This window comes from Echeneis naucrates, chromosome 18 (assembly GCF_900963305.1).
Source record: "Echeneis naucrates chromosome 18, fEcheNa1.1, whole genome shotgun sequence".
In the NCBI taxonomy this organism is placed as follows: domain Eukaryota; kingdom Metazoa; phylum Chordata; class Actinopteri; order Carangiformes; family Echeneidae; genus Echeneis; species Echeneis naucrates.
In genome coordinates this window covers 10,718,777-10,738,604 of record NC_042528.1, presented here as the reverse complement: position 1 = coordinate 10,738,604, position 19,828 = coordinate 10,718,777, and the positions used below count along the sequence as shown (strand labels likewise).

The window sequence follows — 19,828 nt, the reverse complement described above, 5'->3', positions numbered from 1 at the left end:
TGCAGTGTTTAGGTCTATTTTTGGTATATCAGGCCTCTCTGACCTCCAACCTCTGATGGGCTTGTCACAGCTGTTTCCTTGCACCAGTCCTTGCCCATATCTGGTCTTCTTGGTGCTGCATTCCTGGTGTTTTATAACCACGTCCTTACCTAATGTATATGCCCACATACATTTACACTCATTCTGTGTATATTAAAAGATATCACAAATCTAGGTCCCGCCCTCTCCCAACTTTGCAGTCTGAGTATTAGTGTCTCGATCATGTGATATAACTTTAGCTGGTACACTATAGTAACTCCACCGTAGTGCTGTTTACACAATGGCTGGTGGTCCCCACTCATCAATGAGTGGGCAAAATTAGATATGAGAGCCAGTCAATTTGTTTAACATTATAATTGACACTGGATAAAACCAATGGATTGTGTTCGGATGAAAGTCCCTACATTTTATTGGTTACACTTGTAGACCAACCCTTATTTGCTAAACCAATTACTGAAAGGTAGAGTTGATTGCTGAGGTGTCAGACCAATCGTAAGCCTGAATTTCTAAATAGGCGGGTCTTCATCGTGGAGGGGTGGGGTGTTCGAGGTCATTCAGTCCCACTCTGATTCACTCTATCGGCGTGTGTTGAGGGGACGGGTAGTTGGAGTAAGGAGTCGCCGGGCGGTAGTGCGCCTCAAACGCTTTTTGGGAAAGAAACGCCGCTGAAAATCGCACACACAGCCTGAAGAAACGACCCCCGGTGACGACTTCTGTGAAATTCTTCAACGCAACGACTGCGCCACACGCACAACCATCAAACGCAGCCAGGCTATCCAATGCTAGCCAGCTAGCATCCCTAAAAACTGACGGGATCAAGGTGTTGATAGCTAGCCTCCCAGCTAATTATCCATCAGCTAGCATCCTCCTGCCGTAGCATCATTAGCTCACTTCTCCTCCTCGCGCACGTCGAGACTTCCCCGCTGTCCGTGGCGGCTGGTGCCTTTTAGCTCGCGAGCACCAAATTCCACATTGAAACAGGAACGGACGGACTGAGCCTCCTAACGGGCTGCCTCTGGAGAGAGCGTCTGCGTTGCATTAGTTGACACCATCACACCCATCTCCCCAACCCCGTCACCTCTGCCCCTCTCCCTCCACCCGAAACACTGGAAATCCACAAGCGGCCGGATAGCGGCGAAGGGCCGGCGAAGCTGGGGGTGGTAACGTTACCGGACTCGCAGGGAGTCGTAACGGTTACAGACAAGCACAGCCGTGGGGATCTACCGACAAGTATGGACGGACTGGCCGTGGAAGTTCGCGGCTCGAACGGGGCCTTCTACAAGGTAACCTGGTCACAGTCGCAGTTTTTAGTTGACGCAGTTAAAAGTTTGTTTTGGGAAAAGAACAGCGAAGCTTCGTTCTCCCGAGCGCAGCCCGTGCTAACCATCACTTGGCTAATGTTAGCTCAGGTCCAATTCTGACACGGGATGGTTCTGCGTTCCTTTAGTGTTGGCCATTGTGGGCTGGGTAGCTAGCTGCATTTAGCAGTTGAGCTAAGTACACTTGTCATCATATAGTATGGCCTATATTTGGTCGTTTTTTTAGTTTATGTTAGTGTGATCGGAGGTTGTACTGTTAGAAACAGATGCCGGGCACACATTAGTACTCATAAGATGTGTCTGCCTTGAAATGTGAGATGCACTTATTTAAAACAGCAGCGAGCAGCTAATCAGGCAGCTGTTGTGCAGTTCCTACGCACAAGTATGATGAGATGCTACATCAAACCTCACCTACTTTGTTTGTTTTGTAGCCCAACCCTACGTCCTAGCTGCACTACACTTGTCTACTGCTCTGATTAGGAAGAATTAGGTTTCTGTTTCATTTCGGTCTTATTTTCAGTAGAAAGTGCACTCCCACATCCACACAGATGACTTGAAATCTTTGTTGCTGCTGTGTCACAGCTTGTTTGCTTCCTTTCAAACATCACATTAAGATGGAGACTTGGTGCCTTCAGATTGAGTTCCGTGCATAGATTTTTCAAAACCTGAGTTAAATATAATTGTTTTCCTTCACTTAGTCAACCAGAAGTGTTTGTAGAGTCTGGCCTAATTTGGAATTTTAAGTCCTGATCGAGGTATTCCCAGCCTGAGGTGACACCAGGATCGCAGGGATTGGCAAATGACCCTGAACATCCTCCCTCTGAGCTGTAAGCTTAAGTCCTTGTGCCATCTCTTATTTTCATTTCCCTTGGTTTAACTACATTGCTTTTCCCCATGTGCTCCTCTCCTTGATTCTGCCTTGAGGCTTCAGCTGGTCAGTCGACCACATGGTGGTTTAGGCATGATCCTATATTTACTCTCCTCGTGCTGCTTCACCTGTCGTTCTGTTTTACAGGGTGACAGTTAAGTTCTGGCATGAATGAACACTTTCCACTCAACTCCATTACGTCCATTATCTCTCCAGCCCTCATTTTGTGGATGAAATGGACACTTAACTGTGTTTGTGACATTTTAAATGTCATATTCCAGCAGCTATGTTGTCCTTGATGGAAGTAATTGGAGAAATAACTTTAGTGCTTTACCTGCTGTGATTGACACACATAGCAAAAGGTTCATGCCTATTTAAATGCACTTAATTCACCTTCATTTCATGTTACAGCAGGAGTGTTTTTTTTTTTTTTGTTGTTGTTGTTGTTTTGTTTTTTTTTCTTTTTAACTGAATTTGGATTGTATTTATGAACCTGTCAAGGTAATAGAGGACCTGTCTGGAAAGTAGCACTTGGTCCAGTCAAAGGTCTGTATACACCAGGAAAACAAATAAACTAAATGAGGTCTCTTGGGGCATCTTACATTGTCAAAGGTCTAATTTAATCAATTTTAACAAAAAACCAAGGGTGCAAACTAGAAAGACCATAGTTACCCACATGGCATATGCTTGGTGGCCTGACGATCAAGTGATGTCATGAATCTGCCTGTAACCTACCCTCCCTTACACCAAGTCATGTTAGAAAGGGGGCTTTCCTGCCCTTTGACCTGGTAGCACTTGGTGGAGGTAGCACTTAACCTGTCATAACAAGTGCATGCAGTCATCTCTTAAAGTGAAAATTGAGGATACACTTTTTACATTCTGACCTGTTGCCTTTGCTGTTGGCTTTTTTCTATAAGTTTTCAGCCCTACGGCTGCAGGGACACGAGCTTTGATCCGCAGTCTTTCACTGCTTGTGTAGGTGATATTCACAAGGACCATGTAAGAACAGCAGGCAGTGGGGATTGATCATCAGAGTCGTAATGAGTGTGGGTTGCTGAAAAGGTGTGAAAATCTCAGCGTGTCTGTACACACATTGCCCCTGATCCAGGCTGAAGTCTTTGCCAGCTTTTCTAGTGCAGACAGAACCATTGCAGACAGTGAATCCACACACTAACTCCTGACCCCCAGGCACGATTACAATTGATGGCACTGCCTAATCTCTCTGTGTCCCATGTATGGTAGTGTCACACTGTGAGACGTGCCACACCCACCACTTTCCTCCCATGTTGTTGCTGCTTAGAGCTGGGGCTGCTGGTCAAAGTTTATGGGATGCTGTGACAGATTTGTGGATGGCCATGACGGACAAGTAACATGTTTAAGTGATCTCTCTAGTAAGATTTGTCTCTTGGCTGTCACATAATGTTTAAATGTAAGACAGACTCACTGATTGGTCGCCTGCCCCATACATGTGCACTCACGAATACTCCTTGTCTAGGACTATTACCTTCCAACTTACACAATAAGAGAAAGTGCTTGCTTTTTAACTCAGTTTGTTTATGAATTAATGTAAAAGTGAGAGAGATTTCCAGACTGTCTATGCTGTCACGAGGAGTCAGTGTTCCTCATTACTGTATCTAGCACAAAATTCACAGCCAGAGAACTGTGTCAGTGATGCAATGTCTTGGCTTCGAAAAAGCCTTAGATGCTCTTTTCAGTCACATCATTGGTCTAACATGGTTTACAAATCAACGGTGAATGCTGTTTACAGGTGAAATCAAATGCTCACATTACCACCCCTCACCACTGTCTCTCAATCTTGTGCATCCACGGGAATAAAATAATTTCTCTTTGCTTTTCTTTTAGGGTTACATCAAAGATGTCCACGAAGACTCACTCACAATTGTATTTGAAAATAAGTAAGTTTTGTTTCTTTTAACAGTTCCTGTATGTCTGCTTCATGTTAATAGACCTTATATGGACCAATGAGGCATGAAGTGTTTTAATTGAGAGTTACAGCACCTCAGACTGGTGCTTCACATAAGCCTTCAAATTTGTCCTCCTCAGCACCTGTGCTTGGCATGCAGCTGTCCATACACGTCTTCAACGTTTTTTTACCTCCTGCTCTGACCCTCCTGCCCCTGCCATGCGTTCCTTTACCCCTGTCCCCTTGGTCCCTCTTTATCTACTTGGCTAAGAGTGTAGATTAGGGTGCCCCTAAAAATAGTGTGACGAGGTATGCAGGGTGGGAGGAGTGGCAGCACGGTGGCCTGTGTAATTTTTGGGATGGTTTCCTCCCCCTCCTTCTCCATTTACTTTCTCTAAGCACATGGCAATGTTGGAGTAGCTGGTCTTATAAGACTGTGAATGAATGAACCTTTTTTTTTTTTTTTTTTTCGGTCTACTAAATGAAAATGGTTTTTGAATCTGAGCTTAGTTTAAAATAATCAAACAGTGAACATAGCCGGACACAGTTTGTCAAGCTTCCTCATTAAACTCAATGAGCCATTATAATTTATTTTTCATTATGTCTACTAATGTGCTGTATAGCAGTGAATTCAAAGTCGATTTGAGTGATTGTTGATAAGCTCATAAAAGTTTGTATTTTTATTTGTCATGTTGTCACAGCTGGCAGCCAGAGAGACAGTTGCCATTCAGTGACGTACGGTTGCCCCCTCCAGCCGACTACCACAAGGAAATTGGTGAAGGAGAGGAGGTGGAGGTGAGATGCTGTTTTGTGTCTGTCTGACTAAGCCCATACATCTGAGTTTCCATTAACCTCATGTCTCAATGCCTTGGTGTCTTTGGTCCTTATCAGACAGATCAGTATTGGCTAGCACTGACTTTAGACTGTCATTTCCAGGACATTCAAGTGCCCTCTAAACTATTTGTCTATGTTTACCCCTATAAAATGACTTTAAATGTCTAACTGTATAATAGCCCAAACTGCGTGGCAAATGCTGGTTTAAAATCTTTTTATCTATATTTCCTGGAGATTTTGTGCAGCTTATTAGAATGGGATATTACTATAATCACATTAACTTTACTAAAATATCATCTAATTAAATGGTTGAATTGTATTGCCTGCATGATGTACGTTCAGATGGCAATTGCATTTATAGAGATTGCACACTTGGTATTCAACAGGTTTACCCCACATATTGCACATTTTGACCATAACACTGAATAGTTGCACTCATTTGACCCTCTATTCTTGACTAAGCTCCTTGACAGTTGACTGGTCACTCTGCCATTTGCCTGCTGAATATGCAGCTCAGGCCATTTTCACTGCTATTCCACCTGGCTTTCCACTACAAACAGTTTGAAGTAATTATGAGTGATAGCTGTAGTTTTTTGTCTCTGACTGGCTGTCTTTCACTGAATCACTCCTTACAGGTTTACTCTAGGGCAAACGAACAGGAGCCATGTGGCTGGTGGCTGGCACGGGTCAGGATGATGAAGGGAGAGGTAGGTTGCTTGAAACTGAGGAAATTTTTCTTTAAAGGGCTTCTTTAAAAAAAGATCTGACAATTTACAGATAATTTCATTGCTCATATGTCATAAAGCAACAGAGTATTTCCTCCCCGCTTGGAAGTATGTTTTACCTCCATGTTGTTTTCAACATGATGCTTTTGTTTTGTCATGTCAATTGAAAAAATGCATTTTTAAAATCTCTTTTATTTTAACCAGTCCCTTGAATGATGGAATTTTTAGTTCCAGAATTTTTGTGTACGAGGCTCACATTTCCTGTTGCCATCTCACTGCAAAGGATTAATATTGTTGCAGAAGATGATGCTTCATGTATGTTATTAAAATCCAGCCAGACTAACTTTCTCCGTCTCAGTATTTAATAATCAGTAACAGAGGCAAAGCAATTATCTTCCACTTTGCTTCAGCATTCTCTTGTATTGCCAGTAACCGTTTATTGAGCTCTGAGTACTGTAGTATCAAGAAAATAGTGGGAGTACCGGTCTGCCATAAGATGGGTACTGCTGTGTAATGAGCTGAAAGAGTCAGTATGTCTTGATGTGCTGACTTTGTGTTTTCAAATTACTTCCTGTACTTCTTCACACAGACTTGTCAAAATGGATTTGCAGCTGACTGTGTGCAACAGGCACAATTTTGAGTTGTTACTCAGATTTTCAGATAGTTTGAACCACTGCCGACTCTTAGTTGCCAGCACGAGAGGTTGAACAGTGGGTCAGTGGGATATGGAAAGGACAGCTTTGCAGTGCTACTGTGCCAAGGGAGCCGCTGCTGGTGTAGTGCTGTTATTTGGAGCAGTCTGATAAGAGCCTGCAGGAATGTCTAGCATTGACTGATGGCTTTAATACTGTCCTTTGAGCATGGAGTGTGCAGTGTTCATCTCACTGCCTCACTCGTTCATGGCTCCCCTTTTTCTTTGTCTACATTTTGTCATCTTTCTCATCTTTTCTTCATTTTATATTTTCTCCAAACAAGAAACTTGGAACAATGCCTAGCTGTTAGCGATTGAATAAAACCGTACATTAAATTCATTTCTGGTGTGAAGTATACATTTCATCCAAACTGAGAGATGACATCAATTTATTTTGAACTTCACAGCTGATTCTAAATTTGTATGTAGATTAAATACACTAGCTTGTCATTGTGTACATCCTAGCATAATGATGTTTATTTCAACACATATCTGTGCCTCCAGACTGCGTGTGTCCCATATTTCTGTATATATTAAAATCTCTTGTGTTGTTTTCAGTTCTATGTGATTGAATACGCGGCATGCGACGCCACATACAATGAGATTGTCACAGCAGAGCGCATTAGGCCTCTCAACCCCAACAGCCCTTCCTCTCGTAACTCCTTCCATAAAGTTCCCATCCCTGTTCCAGAAGACCTGAGAGACATGTGAGTATCTTTGTTATACATTAATACTGGCAGAGAAAATTTAATTCTGTTTTTTGGATATATTTTCTTTATATGTCAAAGCACATTTCTTCAAATGCTGAATTCTCACTCCAGAAATGAGCAGTGTTGTTACAATGATTCACAGCTCATAAAGGAATAACAGGGCTAACTCACCAGTGGATTATTTTCTTATTGACAGCTGTGCAAATGACAACATTCACAAAGACTTCAGGAAAGCAATCGGAGCCAACTGCATCTTCTACAGTGCCCAAACACACGAACTCATTGTGCTGGTTAGTACTTTAAATTCACACTTGTTCTGGGACTGACTCTGTGAACATGTTATTAACAACCTCATTATTCGGACAGATGAGGAAATATTAATTTCAAGGTTAAAATGAGCCACATGTCAGTTAGTCCTAAAATGTCTGTAAAACTTTAATCTAGTTTGTTCCAAAAAAATTCCCCGGACTCTTTAATAGGAACACCATAATAGTACTGGGGATGGCCTCCCCTTGCTCTCAAAACTCAATTCTTCATAGCACAGATTCTAAAAGATAGTGCTTATTGCATCCTATCATTTATCCAGATTTATCAGATGCACATTTGTGTTCCCCCATCTCAAGTTTGTCCACATACCAGAAGTCTGCTGCTGAATTGAGATGCGAGGTAGCCGCTAGAAGATGACAAACTATGGCTGTAAAGGGACGCATGCAGATGGCCAGTCACAATATGTAGGCAGCCTGTGGCATCAAAATTACGATTAATTCACACTGGAGGAAGAGAGTGGTGCCAAGAAAATATTCCCTACGTTGTTACAACTCCTGTCCCTGTACTTTTGACACAGGGCAAATTAGGTCGGTGAATTGATGCTGTTAAGGCCAAATTCTGACCCTATCGTCTGCTGCTTCAGCAGAAATCCAGGCTTTTCCATTCTTCAGCTGTCTGGTTTTGGTCAGTGTATGTCCATTGCAGCTTCACATTTCTTGTCTTGGCTGACAGGACTGAAAACTGAAACCCAACATAGCTGTTGGAGCTCACCCTCCTCAACATTAGACATGTCCATTCTGAGGAACCTTTCTGGTCACCACAGTTGTAATGAGTGGTTTTTGAGTGACAAGTAGCCCATCTGTGTCCTCCACCAAGAAGGCCTTTGCGTCCAGAAAGCTGCTGCTAGGTTATCTCTTTCCTCACAGACCAATGTGCTTGAAAATCCTAAAAAGATCAGCAGTTTAGCACCAACAAGTCACCAATCGCACCCCTCCCAACCACCATTGTCATGTTTAATGATCATAACACCTGAAGCTCAAGGTGTACAGATGTTTCTAAAAGGTGCTTGGTGTGTGTATCCTTCCTGTCTCTCATGACAAAATTCATGATCAAAGTTTATCTGCTCATAAGACTGATAATTGTTCATATTCACAAACAATATGGATTTTGAAATTCTGTTTTGAAGTAACTGAACTTTCAACTTAATCCAATGTTTTTAAATCTTCACAGTCTACAAATGAAACCACAGTAAAGCGTGCAACTCTTCTGAGTGACATGCACTTTCGCAGCATCAGAACCAAACTTATGCTAATGTCCCGCAACGAAGAAGCCACCAAACATTTGGAGGTAAACATACTCTTACACGTACCCTGTCAAATATAAGCATACATGCCAGTAATCGTTTAGATCCTATCCATCCTTCTTGGCTTACTTGACACATTTGAACTCAATCTGAGTTTCTGTTCCCTCCCCTGTCCCAGACAAGTAAACAATTAGCTTCAGCCTACCAAGAGGAGGTGAGAGTCAGAGAGGATCTGATGGGCCTTGCCATTGGCTCCCACGGTGCCAATATCCAGCAGGCGAGGAAGGTACCAGGCGTCACAGCCATTGAGCTAGAGGAGGAAAGCTGCACATTCAGGATCTACGGAGAGGTATCATATTTACTGAGGTTCTGTATATCTTTATGTTTTGGGCGTGTCTACTGTACTGTGGTGTAATATGTTAAATATATGCCATGTTACAGACCCCAGAGGCAGTAAAGCAGGCTAGAGAGTATCTTGAATTCAAAGAAGACTACTTTCAGGTACCCAGGAATCTTGTAGGTGAGTGTGCAACATAACGTCTCTGCAGTGCATATTGTTGGCAACATCCCACTTTATCATTGTACAGTTTTTCTTATGACCGCACACATGTTTACTTCAAAGGCCTTCTTTTTCTTCTTCCCACAGGCAAAGTCATTGGAAAGAACGGCAAAGTCATCCAGGAGATTGTGGACAAGTCAGGCGTGGTCCGAGTCAGGATTGAGGGGGACAACGACAAAAAGCTTCCCCGGGAGGAGGTAGGCAGGCAGGGGGCTGGCAGGGACGACACTGCCAGCAGCAAAGAGGTGAATGGACCGTTCGGCTGGTCTCCCAGTTACCGACAATCGCCCACACCCCATATCCCCCATCCCTACACTCCCTTTGCTCACCAAAACAAAGCAAAGCTCCGTAAACTGTGGCAGGATGTACACGTCCTGTGTGCTGTTTGCTTCAACACTGTTCCGTTCTGCTGCTTTGTCTCTCCTGTCTCTCCTGTTTTGTCACTTGCTTTCAGTACAGCAGATAGCCCCAACACAACATGTGTCAGTTATGTTGCGTGTGTTTGGGAACTTCGATGTGCGCTGTCTCTAATGGGCTGATACAGTGTGTTTCTTTTGAGTGTTCCTGATGTGATTTATTTCTTCAGTTTGTTTTGTTTATTTATCATTATTATGTATATTTTTTGTTAAAGAATCAATCCAGAAATACTCTACTCAGAAATTTACTACTAATTATATTCTTCATGAGTAAAGTCTGAGCTATCAGTTGTAGTGTTCAGGAAATGGGCTCAGCTTGTTATGATTATGTTTCCCTTCCAAAAACAACCCCAACCCTCAACTCTTGATCTCCCCATATTTGTGTTTTTATCAGGGCATGGTTCCCTTTGTGTTTGTGGGAACTAAAGAGAACATCAGCAACGCGCAGGCCTTGTTGGAATACCATGTGTCCTACCTCCAGGTAAGCCAGTTCTTCATGTTCACCAGTAGATGGCAGCATTTGCCTTTTCTTCATTGCTGTCTCAGAACTAAGTATAACATAAGAGCTGAGTGTTCAACGTATTGATGTGGCAGCCATTTCTGAGTTTTAATTTAAGCCCGTATATATCTTATCCTGTGGACATGTGGTAGTTGAAATATGTTTCTTAGAAGCACAGTTTCTCAGTGACATTTGGGGAAGGGACCAAGGCCAGTGGGACGTATGGGCGTATGTGCAGGGTCGCTTCACATTGGTCACCTGCCTGCTTCCTTCCCCACCACCACACCACAAAGCTGCTGAGAGCACCTCATTTTGCCCTTACCTCATGCACTTTTATTAATAGCCCCTCTCTTTGGGATGGGGGATGAAGGATACACTGGAGTTTAGATTACCAGCTATCTGGACCCCAAGCTTCCAAAAATAACATCAGGACCCCCCAACCCCACCTAACTTCCTTCACACCTCCCTTAAAGTTCAGCTGTTGTTGATCAAGGCAGCTGTCCCACTGAAGTGTTGCCCCCTCGCCACCTCTCCTTCTCTGAATTACCCACCACTGAAACTCCATTAAAAACTGCTGTCAGTGCACTGCTGCCATTAGATGCTGCCCCTTTGAAGCCCTTACCCCCTTCCTCCTCTTTAAAGATGGCTCATGTGTCTCAACAGAAAATTTTGACATTGGGGCTCACCTAAAAATTATAGTACCTTTTGAAAAATATATATTTTAAATGTCATAGAAGAGACTGTTGTGGCTCAGACGTAGCTTGTTTTTGAGGGTCGTGGACAAGGGCATTGTTGTCGTCATAGTGGTGAGGTGCAGGGGATTCCCAGCAACATGTTACCCCATGCTTGTTATTTTCCCTTGTCAACGAGGGTTAGGATTTTTCTATTTGTAAACCTTGAGACTAAAACAAATGGGCAAAACAAAAGCTTAACTACGGAACCCAGTCTAGTATTAATTTTTGCCCCAAATTATTAAAGTAAAGAGACATTCAGGTCTTGCCTCAAGGCACAATCCTACTTCTTCTCCTTTTAGACTTTGGAAGAAGTGGCAATCAAAGGCGTGGCAGTGGAGTAGTGGTTGTGTTGAAAGACTGCACTTTACATATTACAGCCGCTCAGTGCTAAGGGAAAGAACTTAAAACAAGCCTAGGTTCAGCGCAGATGCGAGCGAGACCACGACTCAGTCCCAGTTTGAGGCAACATAAAAGAATGTGTACGTGCTATTGAATAGAGCAAACAAACATTTCAATGAGAAATAATGATCAGAGTCATTCTGCAGCTGAGCGCTGTCAGAATGACTTTAAATATGTTTTTACTCATTAAAACTCGACAAATTTGGCACATAGCATTATTTTGTATGGCTGGGAAAGGGCCTGGTTGCTCAGGGATCTTGTGTTTTTAGCAAAAGCTGGAGAAGACTAAATACATTTGACACAGCAGCAAGGGTGTGTGGGGCATTCATGACTCACTTTGATGGCTGGTTATGTTGTTATGCTTTTTAACACCATGCATTTTAGTTTAGTAGAATTGTTCACCTCCGCTAGTGTTTGTAAGCCATTTGTATTGAACAGCAGGTGGACATGAAGGTAGAGGAGAAGGTACAGGGAAGTCAAGGTTTTTATTTCAGACCTTTCAATAAACTATGTGCAGAATAGCAGCCTCTCAAGTGCCCTCTGTCTGAATTATTTCCCTGTCCCTTGTAGGAGGTGGAGCAGCTGCGCCTGGAGCGTCTCCAAATTGATGAACAGCTCCGTCAGATTGGGGTGGGGTACCGTGCACCTCCCAGCCGTACCGGGGGCCCAGGTGCTGACCGGGAGAAAGGGTACTTGACAGATGAGAGCAGCAACTCACTCCACACATCTCGCACCTATGGAGGCCGCGGCAGAGGACGCAGGGCCTCCAACAGCCAGTACTCTGGATATGGTGAGACTGAAGGATTTTCTCAATCATCAAATTTTTGTATTTTTGAAAGAAATTGAGAAGGTAAAGATAATTATTGAATTTAAAGTGTATGTCTGTAATTGCTTTGTGAAGGCACAAACTCTGAACTCTCCAACGCTTCTGAGTCTGAGGATGTTATTGATCGAGAGCAGCGGCCCCGTGGCATAGGTGGAGAGGAGAGAGGCTCTCGACGGGGTGGCAGGGGCAGAGGCTCCAATTCAGGACGAGGCCGTGGAGGACCAGGGTCCAAGCCTTCCAACTCCATCAGCTCAGGTAATTAAACCACAGATTCAGATTACAAACTGACACCATATAGATTTCTGGCCAAATGTGTCCTAATTTTAGTGACTTAGTGAGTTCTGAGAGCTTTTCTAGGTCATGGCAGCAGTGTAATTGCATCTCATGTATTCACAGTGTGGGTTTAAAGTTGTTGAAGCAGCCTTTTCACATGTCATTTAATGTATTCTCTAAAAATAAGTAGATAAGTTCACCAATACTCAGATCTGAATCTTGACCTTTTCCTTGACAGGGGTTCTTATTATTTTTCAAACTGGTAATTATAGTTGAGCTTTAACTTCACTGAAGAAGATGATTTCTTCATTACATAATCTTTCACTGATGTTAGAGGCAAAAATAGAACCTCATGTGCAATGATGCTTCACAGGTGACTCCTGAGAGTCAGAGGGGGAGTTTAAAAATGAGAGGAGGTTAGGGAAATGCAGTTACATTGCTAATTTTTTGTGCCATCTGCAGTGCTGAGGGACCCAGACAGTAACCCATACTCCCTCCTGGAGGGTGAAGGAGAGCTAGCCGACACTGACATCAGCGAAGGCATGGGAGGTGACCGCCGTAGGCGCTCCCGCCGCCGCCGCAATGACCAGGAACCCAGTGTAATGGATGCTGCTGCAGAGTCGGACAGTCAGGCCGGCCCCAGCGAGAACGGACTGGGTGGGAACTTTGCTCTGTTGTGTACAGATTTATGAAAATATAAATTAGTTTCTTTGATAAACTCTAGGTTGTAGAATTATCAGCCAAAGCAACCTGTATATTTTCTCATTTGCCTTTCAGATGAAGAGGCCCGACCTCAACGACGCAACCGAAGCCGCCGCCGACGTAACCGTGGCAACCGCCCAGAGGGAGGTTCAGCCAGCCGTGACAGGCAGCCAGTTGAAAGTGGTGAGAAAATGCAATATACTTATTTCATATATATATATATTTTTTTTTTTTTTTTTTTTTCTCCCTTTTAGTATTAGTCAGTGTGTTCTGAATCAGTTGATGTTCTGATCATTTCCATGTAAACAATTCGTACAAGGCACAGTGTATATACAACATAGCCCTCAGAGATTGTTCTGACAGATTTTAATTCTTTTTTTTAGTGACTGTTGCTGATTACATATCCCGTGCTGAATCCCAGAGCAGACAGAACCTGCCCCAGAAGGAAAACCATGCTGGCTCTGAGCCCAAGGTCAGTAACACCCGCTTTGATGTCAGCCTTACTTTTACTGTCCCAAATCAGATTATTACACCATTACCACTGTTTTTTTTTTTTTTTTTTTGGTGTGTGTGTTTCTGTTTTCAGGAGAACGGGACCAGCACCAAGAAGGATGAGCGAACACCCTCAAAGCGTTCCCCAAGCAAAGGCACGACCTCGGCCAGTGAGACGCTGACCCTGGTCAACGGGGTGTCGTAAAGAGACGAACCCCTGCCCCTGGCGAACCCAAGTCTAGAGCAAGGCTCCATGGCAATCTCTGTCCCTGCTTGCATTAACTTAAACCTTAAACAGATGAGTGAAAAGTACCTGACAAAATACCTGAATTCATACTATGAGAGTGAAAAAGTACAAAAAAACGACAAACGCATCTACTTAAAAACACACGTTAACGGTGTATGCTATCCTATCTATCAGTACGTAGTGCTTATTTAAAAAAAACAACTAGCTTGCCAAAAAAGAGCTGGTGGATATGACTTGATTTTTAAAAATACTGAAACACAAGAAACAGGACGAGACTTTTTTTTGTTTATTTGTTCCGAAAAACGGTTGTCTTTATTTGTCTTGTTTGTTTTGTTATGTTAATTTTGTTCATTGTTTATCACTGGTTTGGACTTGGAGGTTGCTCTCTCAACCAAAACAGACGCGTCTCTTAACAGTGTTAAAGTGCAGACAAGAGAGATGTAAGCTGTAGGAGGCAGAGCACGGGCAGACAGTCCAATAGCTCATGTGACGAGATGTTCGCACACTGAACCTGGGAGCGGAGGCAGATAGATCGGAAGATTGATAGACATTGTGCCTTGAATTTGAAAAAAAAAAAAAAAAAAAAAAAAAAAAAAGGGAAAAAAAGAAAAATAAAAACAACTTGAGTTTTTTCCATTAAGTTTGTTTTTGTTTCCCATGGGGGAAAAAACCGGGAGAGGTGATCTTCCATTTGTTTTTTTTTGTTTTGTTTTGTTTTTTTTTTTTTTTTTGTTTGTTTGTTTTTTGTTTTTGGTTTTTTTTTTTTTCTTTCCTTTTTGGTTCCAAGAAGTGAACAAACCGGTGAGGGAGTGATGAATGAAACAAGGGACGTAGAGGGAGTGGCTGGCCAACGTGAGAAAGGATTAGAAGAAAGTCTGGTGCCAAACACGAAATTCAAGGCGCTTGTCCTCATTCCGAGACGAATGGACGGCGTTGATTGGGGGCGGGGCATGGGGTGGAGGGGGCGGGGTCAGTGCGTGCGAGTATGTGCTTGCGCGCGTATGTGTGTGTTTGTGTGTACAGATTTTGAGGGTTGGCAACCACAAAACAATACCAGGGGAGGGGGGAGGTAACAAAACGGAATCGGAGCCCTGGGCTGGGTTGCATGGTGAGACATTTATTTATCAGCAGGCCTGAGGGGTGGTGCGGGTGGGCCGGAGGAGGTGGGGGGGGATAAGGTGACGTAGCGCCTCCTCTCACCTGATGTAGGTCTTTGAAGGGTCCAGGCTGGCACCCACACCCCCTCCAGTCAACAGGACAGGCTCAGACCAGACAGACGGCAGACTTGAACTATAGATTTAGACTCCAAGAGAACTAAACCGTGCCTCTTTTCTCTGTGTCGGTGGGGGGGTCGCGGTGCTAGCTTCCAGCCACACTAGTGTCTTTGATTAACCACTGCAGCGCGCAGCTCCGGACGCACACGACGGGCGACCACCTTTTGTGGGAACGGGTGCTGCTAGTGGGGAAAGGGTGTGGAGGTGGGTTGGGGGGGACGGGGAGGGGGCCTGGAGACTGCGGACTGTGGGATTGGGACAGCTTCAAATGACATGAGAGCCACAATGACACACAACACACCTACAGGTACACACACACCAGGTCGCCTGCGGTGGCACAAAGTAAAGGACAAAAACGAAGCGAGGTGTCCGTCTTGTACCTGGCAGATTGGGTTTTGGCAAATGAGGAGTAAGAGAGGGACTTCAAACCTCAGTGGCTCTCTGCTCATATTGTTACTGTTGTCTTGGTTACCGCTCTCAAGTTTCTTTTGTTGCTATTTCCACATCTTAGAAAATATGAAATAAAAAATTGAAGTGAAATCAACTTGTTCCCTGGAGATGAACTTTGATTTCTCTGTCTTGTGAGTTTGCAGTCTATTTTTCTAACTTGCATGGCATTTAGTTAACGAGTAGTCGGTGGTGCCTGTCCTGTGCATGAGGAAAGGGTGTTATTAATCTGACTTACAAAGCCATTGTTTCATTCACTAGAATTGCTGCTAATGTACACATTGAATGTCCCTCTAATGTAGAAACTTTACCTTGAAGAGAGAAGCTTAAGAAAAAAAAAAAAAAAAGCATGTGTCCCCAACCCCACCCTGCTCATCCTCTTAGAGCCTCCCAGTTTCTATCAATGGATATGAGTCAGGAAAAGTCACCCCCCCCCCCCTCCTCCTTTCCTTTCACAAGTTTCTGAGTCTCGAAGTATTGAATTTACAAGGGCAACATTGTGCATGATAAGCAAGCGTCCACATGACCAAAGGTTTTGAGAGACAGATGAATGGGAGCGGTTGAGTCCAGATGACCCAGATGCTGCTGTTAAAACATTTCTGCTCACCTGTATGTTGTGTTTTTAAGAGAACGAACGAGCACTTGAGTATTTGTACCTCAATTCAGTTGCATGTGTGTGAGTGGAGGACGAAGCCCTTTTGGTCTGTTTTGTGTTGACCTTTATACCTCATTGTGTGAGTACTGTATTCCCTTATGTATCTGTATCCCTCACGTCCTGTTGAAAGACTGCTGGCAGGTGTGTGTTTGTGTGTGTGTGTTTGCGCGTGTGTATGTGTGTGTCTGTGGATGCTGGCTGTACAGTCGACTCCTCACTCTTGTCAGATTTTGTCTCTGGTTTTCTCACTCATGTTCTGATGGCAATAAAGGACTTTTCATTGTTTGGTATACATTTTTTCCAAACAGTTTGTTTCTTCTTAATAAAATGTAAAACTTTTTCAGGGTAAACATTAAATATGTTGCATTGCAATGCTCCAGAATTTGTTTTTTGAAAGAAACACAGTGATAAATTTGTCTCAAGCTATTTCAGGAAATCCTAATTTTGTATCGAAGCTGTTGTCATTTTTAGCCTTTATTGGATTGTAGCTGTGAAGGTCTTTGCTAAATTATGCTTTTTCATTTCCTTTTTACACTAACTCATCACTGGCAATCTTTGCACTTCTAGCTGTCTGCAGTTGAGGACACAGCCTTTGTTATTTTCTGACACGATTTCACTTTAGATATGAATCTCAGACACTTCACACTTTCAGTGGTGCATTTACACTATTAAGGTTGCTGTTTGCGTGTAGAGGATGTATCATTTCCTCTGGATTTAATCTTTTTTTTATTTATTTAATGAAATGATTTCAAATGGTGATAAACACAACAAAACATCTTGGAGTTGATAAGATGAAGGATGCAAGGACAGGAGTGAAGGAGGCTATCGGCGGCAGCAGTCTTTCATGGCAATGATAATACAGAGTTCAACTGGCTGCTTTACAAATTACACCATGGCAAACTAAATTAACGTCTGGGCTGGTGTTCTTAATTTCTTGAGAACAAAAAAAACAAAAAAACAGCGGCACTTCATCAGAAAGATGCTCCCCTTACCATGAAGCATGGCAATGGCGGCTGATGCCAAATATCAGGACGTCTGAGGAAAAACCTAAAGAAACCTGACACTTTGTAAGTTGAATGTACTAGGATGTAAGAAGACACTCACTGATGCTGAGCCCCCTATCTAGTCCAGGACTTATGGCACGATCCCGTTCTGCATGTGTGACCAACCTTTGGAAAAACAAAGCAGTTCATATGATCCTGATACACTCAAGGCTACATCTGCTGTTGATGTTTCACTTGCAACATGTGAAAAGATCTGTAGAGATATCTGATGCTTGGCTGAGTCAGGTTTTGTGGGCTGGACACTTCCATTTCCAAGTGTATTTCAGTTATCTGTACCCAACTCAAATTCACTTCTACAAGACAAGTGATTCCGTTTGAACTACAGTTCAATTTTAGTATGTGTACCTCATGATGGCGGTCCTTGGATTGTAGAATTTAACACAATAGAAGAAGAAAAAAGGACGTGATGTGGTATCATTGGACTGATATTATCAGACTGGGAATACGATACTGAGAAATTTGAGACTACATAAAAATTGTGAGAACATTGCATCATCATCAATAGCAGCATCATCATCATCATCCTCATCTCGATAGTTGCTCAGTAATCGGTCTGTGCCTCCCCCTGCAGGAGATTCACTGTCATAGCACGTTAATAGAAGTTAAACTCCACAAAGGCAATAATAATGGTAATGATAATAATGATAACAGATTTTGTTTAATAGCACCTTTTGTGATTCTGAAGTTCGCCTTATATCATATAAGATCAAGTAGAACCCACATTTTACAAGTATCAGCCTCAAGACATTTGTTCTTTGACATCAGTAAAACTTGTACATCTCTCATCATAGAGCTATCACTTGTCTTACGACAACCCTATTATTGTTTCCTGCAGGCATTAAATTGCAGATGCCCCAGAAATCACAGTGGTCCCTCCAAAGTCTGCAGAAAGCCAGCGGTCTTTGGGGAGGATGAGCAGGTCAAATGATAAGTTTATCTTACTGTTTTTATGTCATTTAGACCTGTGTGAGTCTGTTTTCTAGTAATATGTGTGTGTCATATTTAAGACAGTAATCTTAATTACCTTAGTAATTAAACTGGGTTTTATTCAGTCCGAGGTCGTATGCAGCTGAAAATGTTCAATAACTGGGAATTATTTATCTAGGTATATCCCCATTACTCACTGAATTGTACCAATGAGGTCCTACAAATTATTAATTATACTGGATTGATTCAGTTAAGTAAAAGTTCCCTGTTTCATTGAATGATTTACATTGTAGGTTAAAGTGCATGTTTGTCTCAACGTGATCACATGCTGCGTTTTCTTTCCATTACCTTGATTTTTCTTTTTTTTGGGCCAGTTTGAGGTCAGCGAGTCTAAATTCTGAATTCTCTTGATTCATCAAATAACATTCACATACTCTCTGCCTTCTTTTAGTTTAGTCTTTCTTGTATTTCCTATGTGGGATGTTTTATATCTTTATAATCTGGTGGGACAGTGTAGAGTGACAGGAAATGGCGCAGAGAGCAGGAGTGGAGGCTCACTTACTTGGGGGATTTGTGTTGCTCCCTGTTCCAGTGTTTGGACTTTAAAAGTTAATGTCTGTATTTTATCTAGTGCTCATGGAACTTTTTCTTTTAGTGCATTCACTGCCATGTTACAGCTGTAACCATGTTTAAAGATTTGATCATTTATGGGGAAAGTCTCCCTGTGATTATAGATGTTGTGTGCTCAGAACTGTGAGTCGTGAAGACAGTGTTTAAATCTCACAGAATACAATACAAAATCTCAACGTAGTTTAATGTTTTTTGGGTTTGTTTGTTTGTTTTTCATCAATTGAAAGATTGATAGTTGAGCCTGGAGACTTAAATAAGTCTATAAGTGAAAACATTCTAAAGTCATAGTTTATTCCTGCTTTTTGGCTCTAGTCCTCAAAGATCTCACCAAGACCAGAGAAGTTCACATCCTCCAACAGGATTTCCAGACTGCGTTAAAAGATGGTCATTATTATTATATATCTAAAGTACACTTAGTCGGAATGTCAGTAGACACAGAATGTTGGAGGCCTGTAAGCGTCTTCTTTTTCTTCTCTTCTAGTCATATTGACCCTTTTGTTTTTTGTGTCCATATTTAACTTATTGTTTGTTTGTTTTTTTGCCTCATATTATTAGATTTATATTGTATTCCTAATTGGTTTTAATGGTCCATACAATATTTATATATATTGATGTATTTGTGAGTCAAATGTTTGCAATCCCAGCTCACACTGGGCGACACCCTGGACAGGTCATCAGTCCATCACAGGCAGAGGAACTCAATTCAGACAAAGCAAGAGTGAGGGAAACTCAAATACACAAAGCAGACAAAAGTATCTGGGAACAGGTTAAACACATGAGAGCTGGGCTGACAATCACAGAGGTAGCAAAACTAGACAAAGACTGGAAGTAAACTGCCAAGAGATAAACTTGCTGGTTAATATTAATATAAAACAGGAAATAATAAAAAAACAAGTCCACCATTAAGTCATTAAATGTGAAAATTGAATGACATGCAAGCCAGAACACAAATAAGCTCTGGATGTCCCCTGAAATTTAAAACGAGGAACAATGGTGAATGCTGG

The 19,828-nt window shown here is 42.5% G+C and overlaps 1 protein-coding gene across 3 annotated transcripts; it reads left to right on the top strand.

Moving 5' to 3' along the window:
* The first annotated feature begins 618 nt into the window (after positions 1-618).
* Positions 619-14,423, top strand: fxr2 (FMR1 autosomal homolog 2). Of its 3 annotated transcripts, none has more exons than XM_029526183.1 (17): positions 619-1,322; positions 4,090-4,142; positions 4,852-4,945; positions 5,620-5,691; positions 6,959-7,107; positions 7,307-7,400; positions 8,608-8,724; positions 8,859-9,029; positions 9,122-9,200; positions 9,327-9,436; positions 10,050-10,136; positions 11,858-12,077; positions 12,189-12,368; positions 12,849-13,043; positions 13,164-13,268; positions 13,472-13,560; positions 13,675-14,423. In XM_029526183.1, the coding sequence occupies exons 1-17, from the start codon at positions 1,272-1,274 to the stop codon at positions 13,783-13,785; spliced, it is 1,977 nt and encodes a 658-aa protein (XP_029382043.1). In that variant the 5' UTR covers positions 619-1,271; the 3' UTR covers positions 13,786-14,423. The 3 variants fall into 3 exon arrangements, with proteins under 3 accessions (XP_029382043.1, XP_029382042.1, XP_029382041.1); XM_029526182.1 differs by having other exon boundaries at positions 13,164-13,271; XM_029526181.1 differs by having other exon boundaries at positions 9,327-9,484; positions 13,164-13,271.
* The last annotated feature ends 5,405 nt before the right edge of the window (positions 14,424-19,828 follow it).

Excerpts from the sequence above, each read along its gene's own strand:
- fxr2 (XM_029526181.1), top strand. The coding sequence starts at position 1,272 with ATGGACGGACTGGCCGTGGAAGTTCGCGGCTCGAACGGGGCCTTCTAC. Across the intron at positions 1,323-4,089 it reads CGAACGGGGCCTTCTACAAG|GGTTACATCAAAGATGTCCA; the intron begins GTAACCTGGTCA and ends CTTTTCTTTTAG. Across the intron at positions 9,201-9,326 it reads GGTACCCAGGAATCTTGTAG|GCAAAGTCATTGGAAAGAAC; the intron begins GTGAGTGTGCAA and ends TTCTTCCCACAG.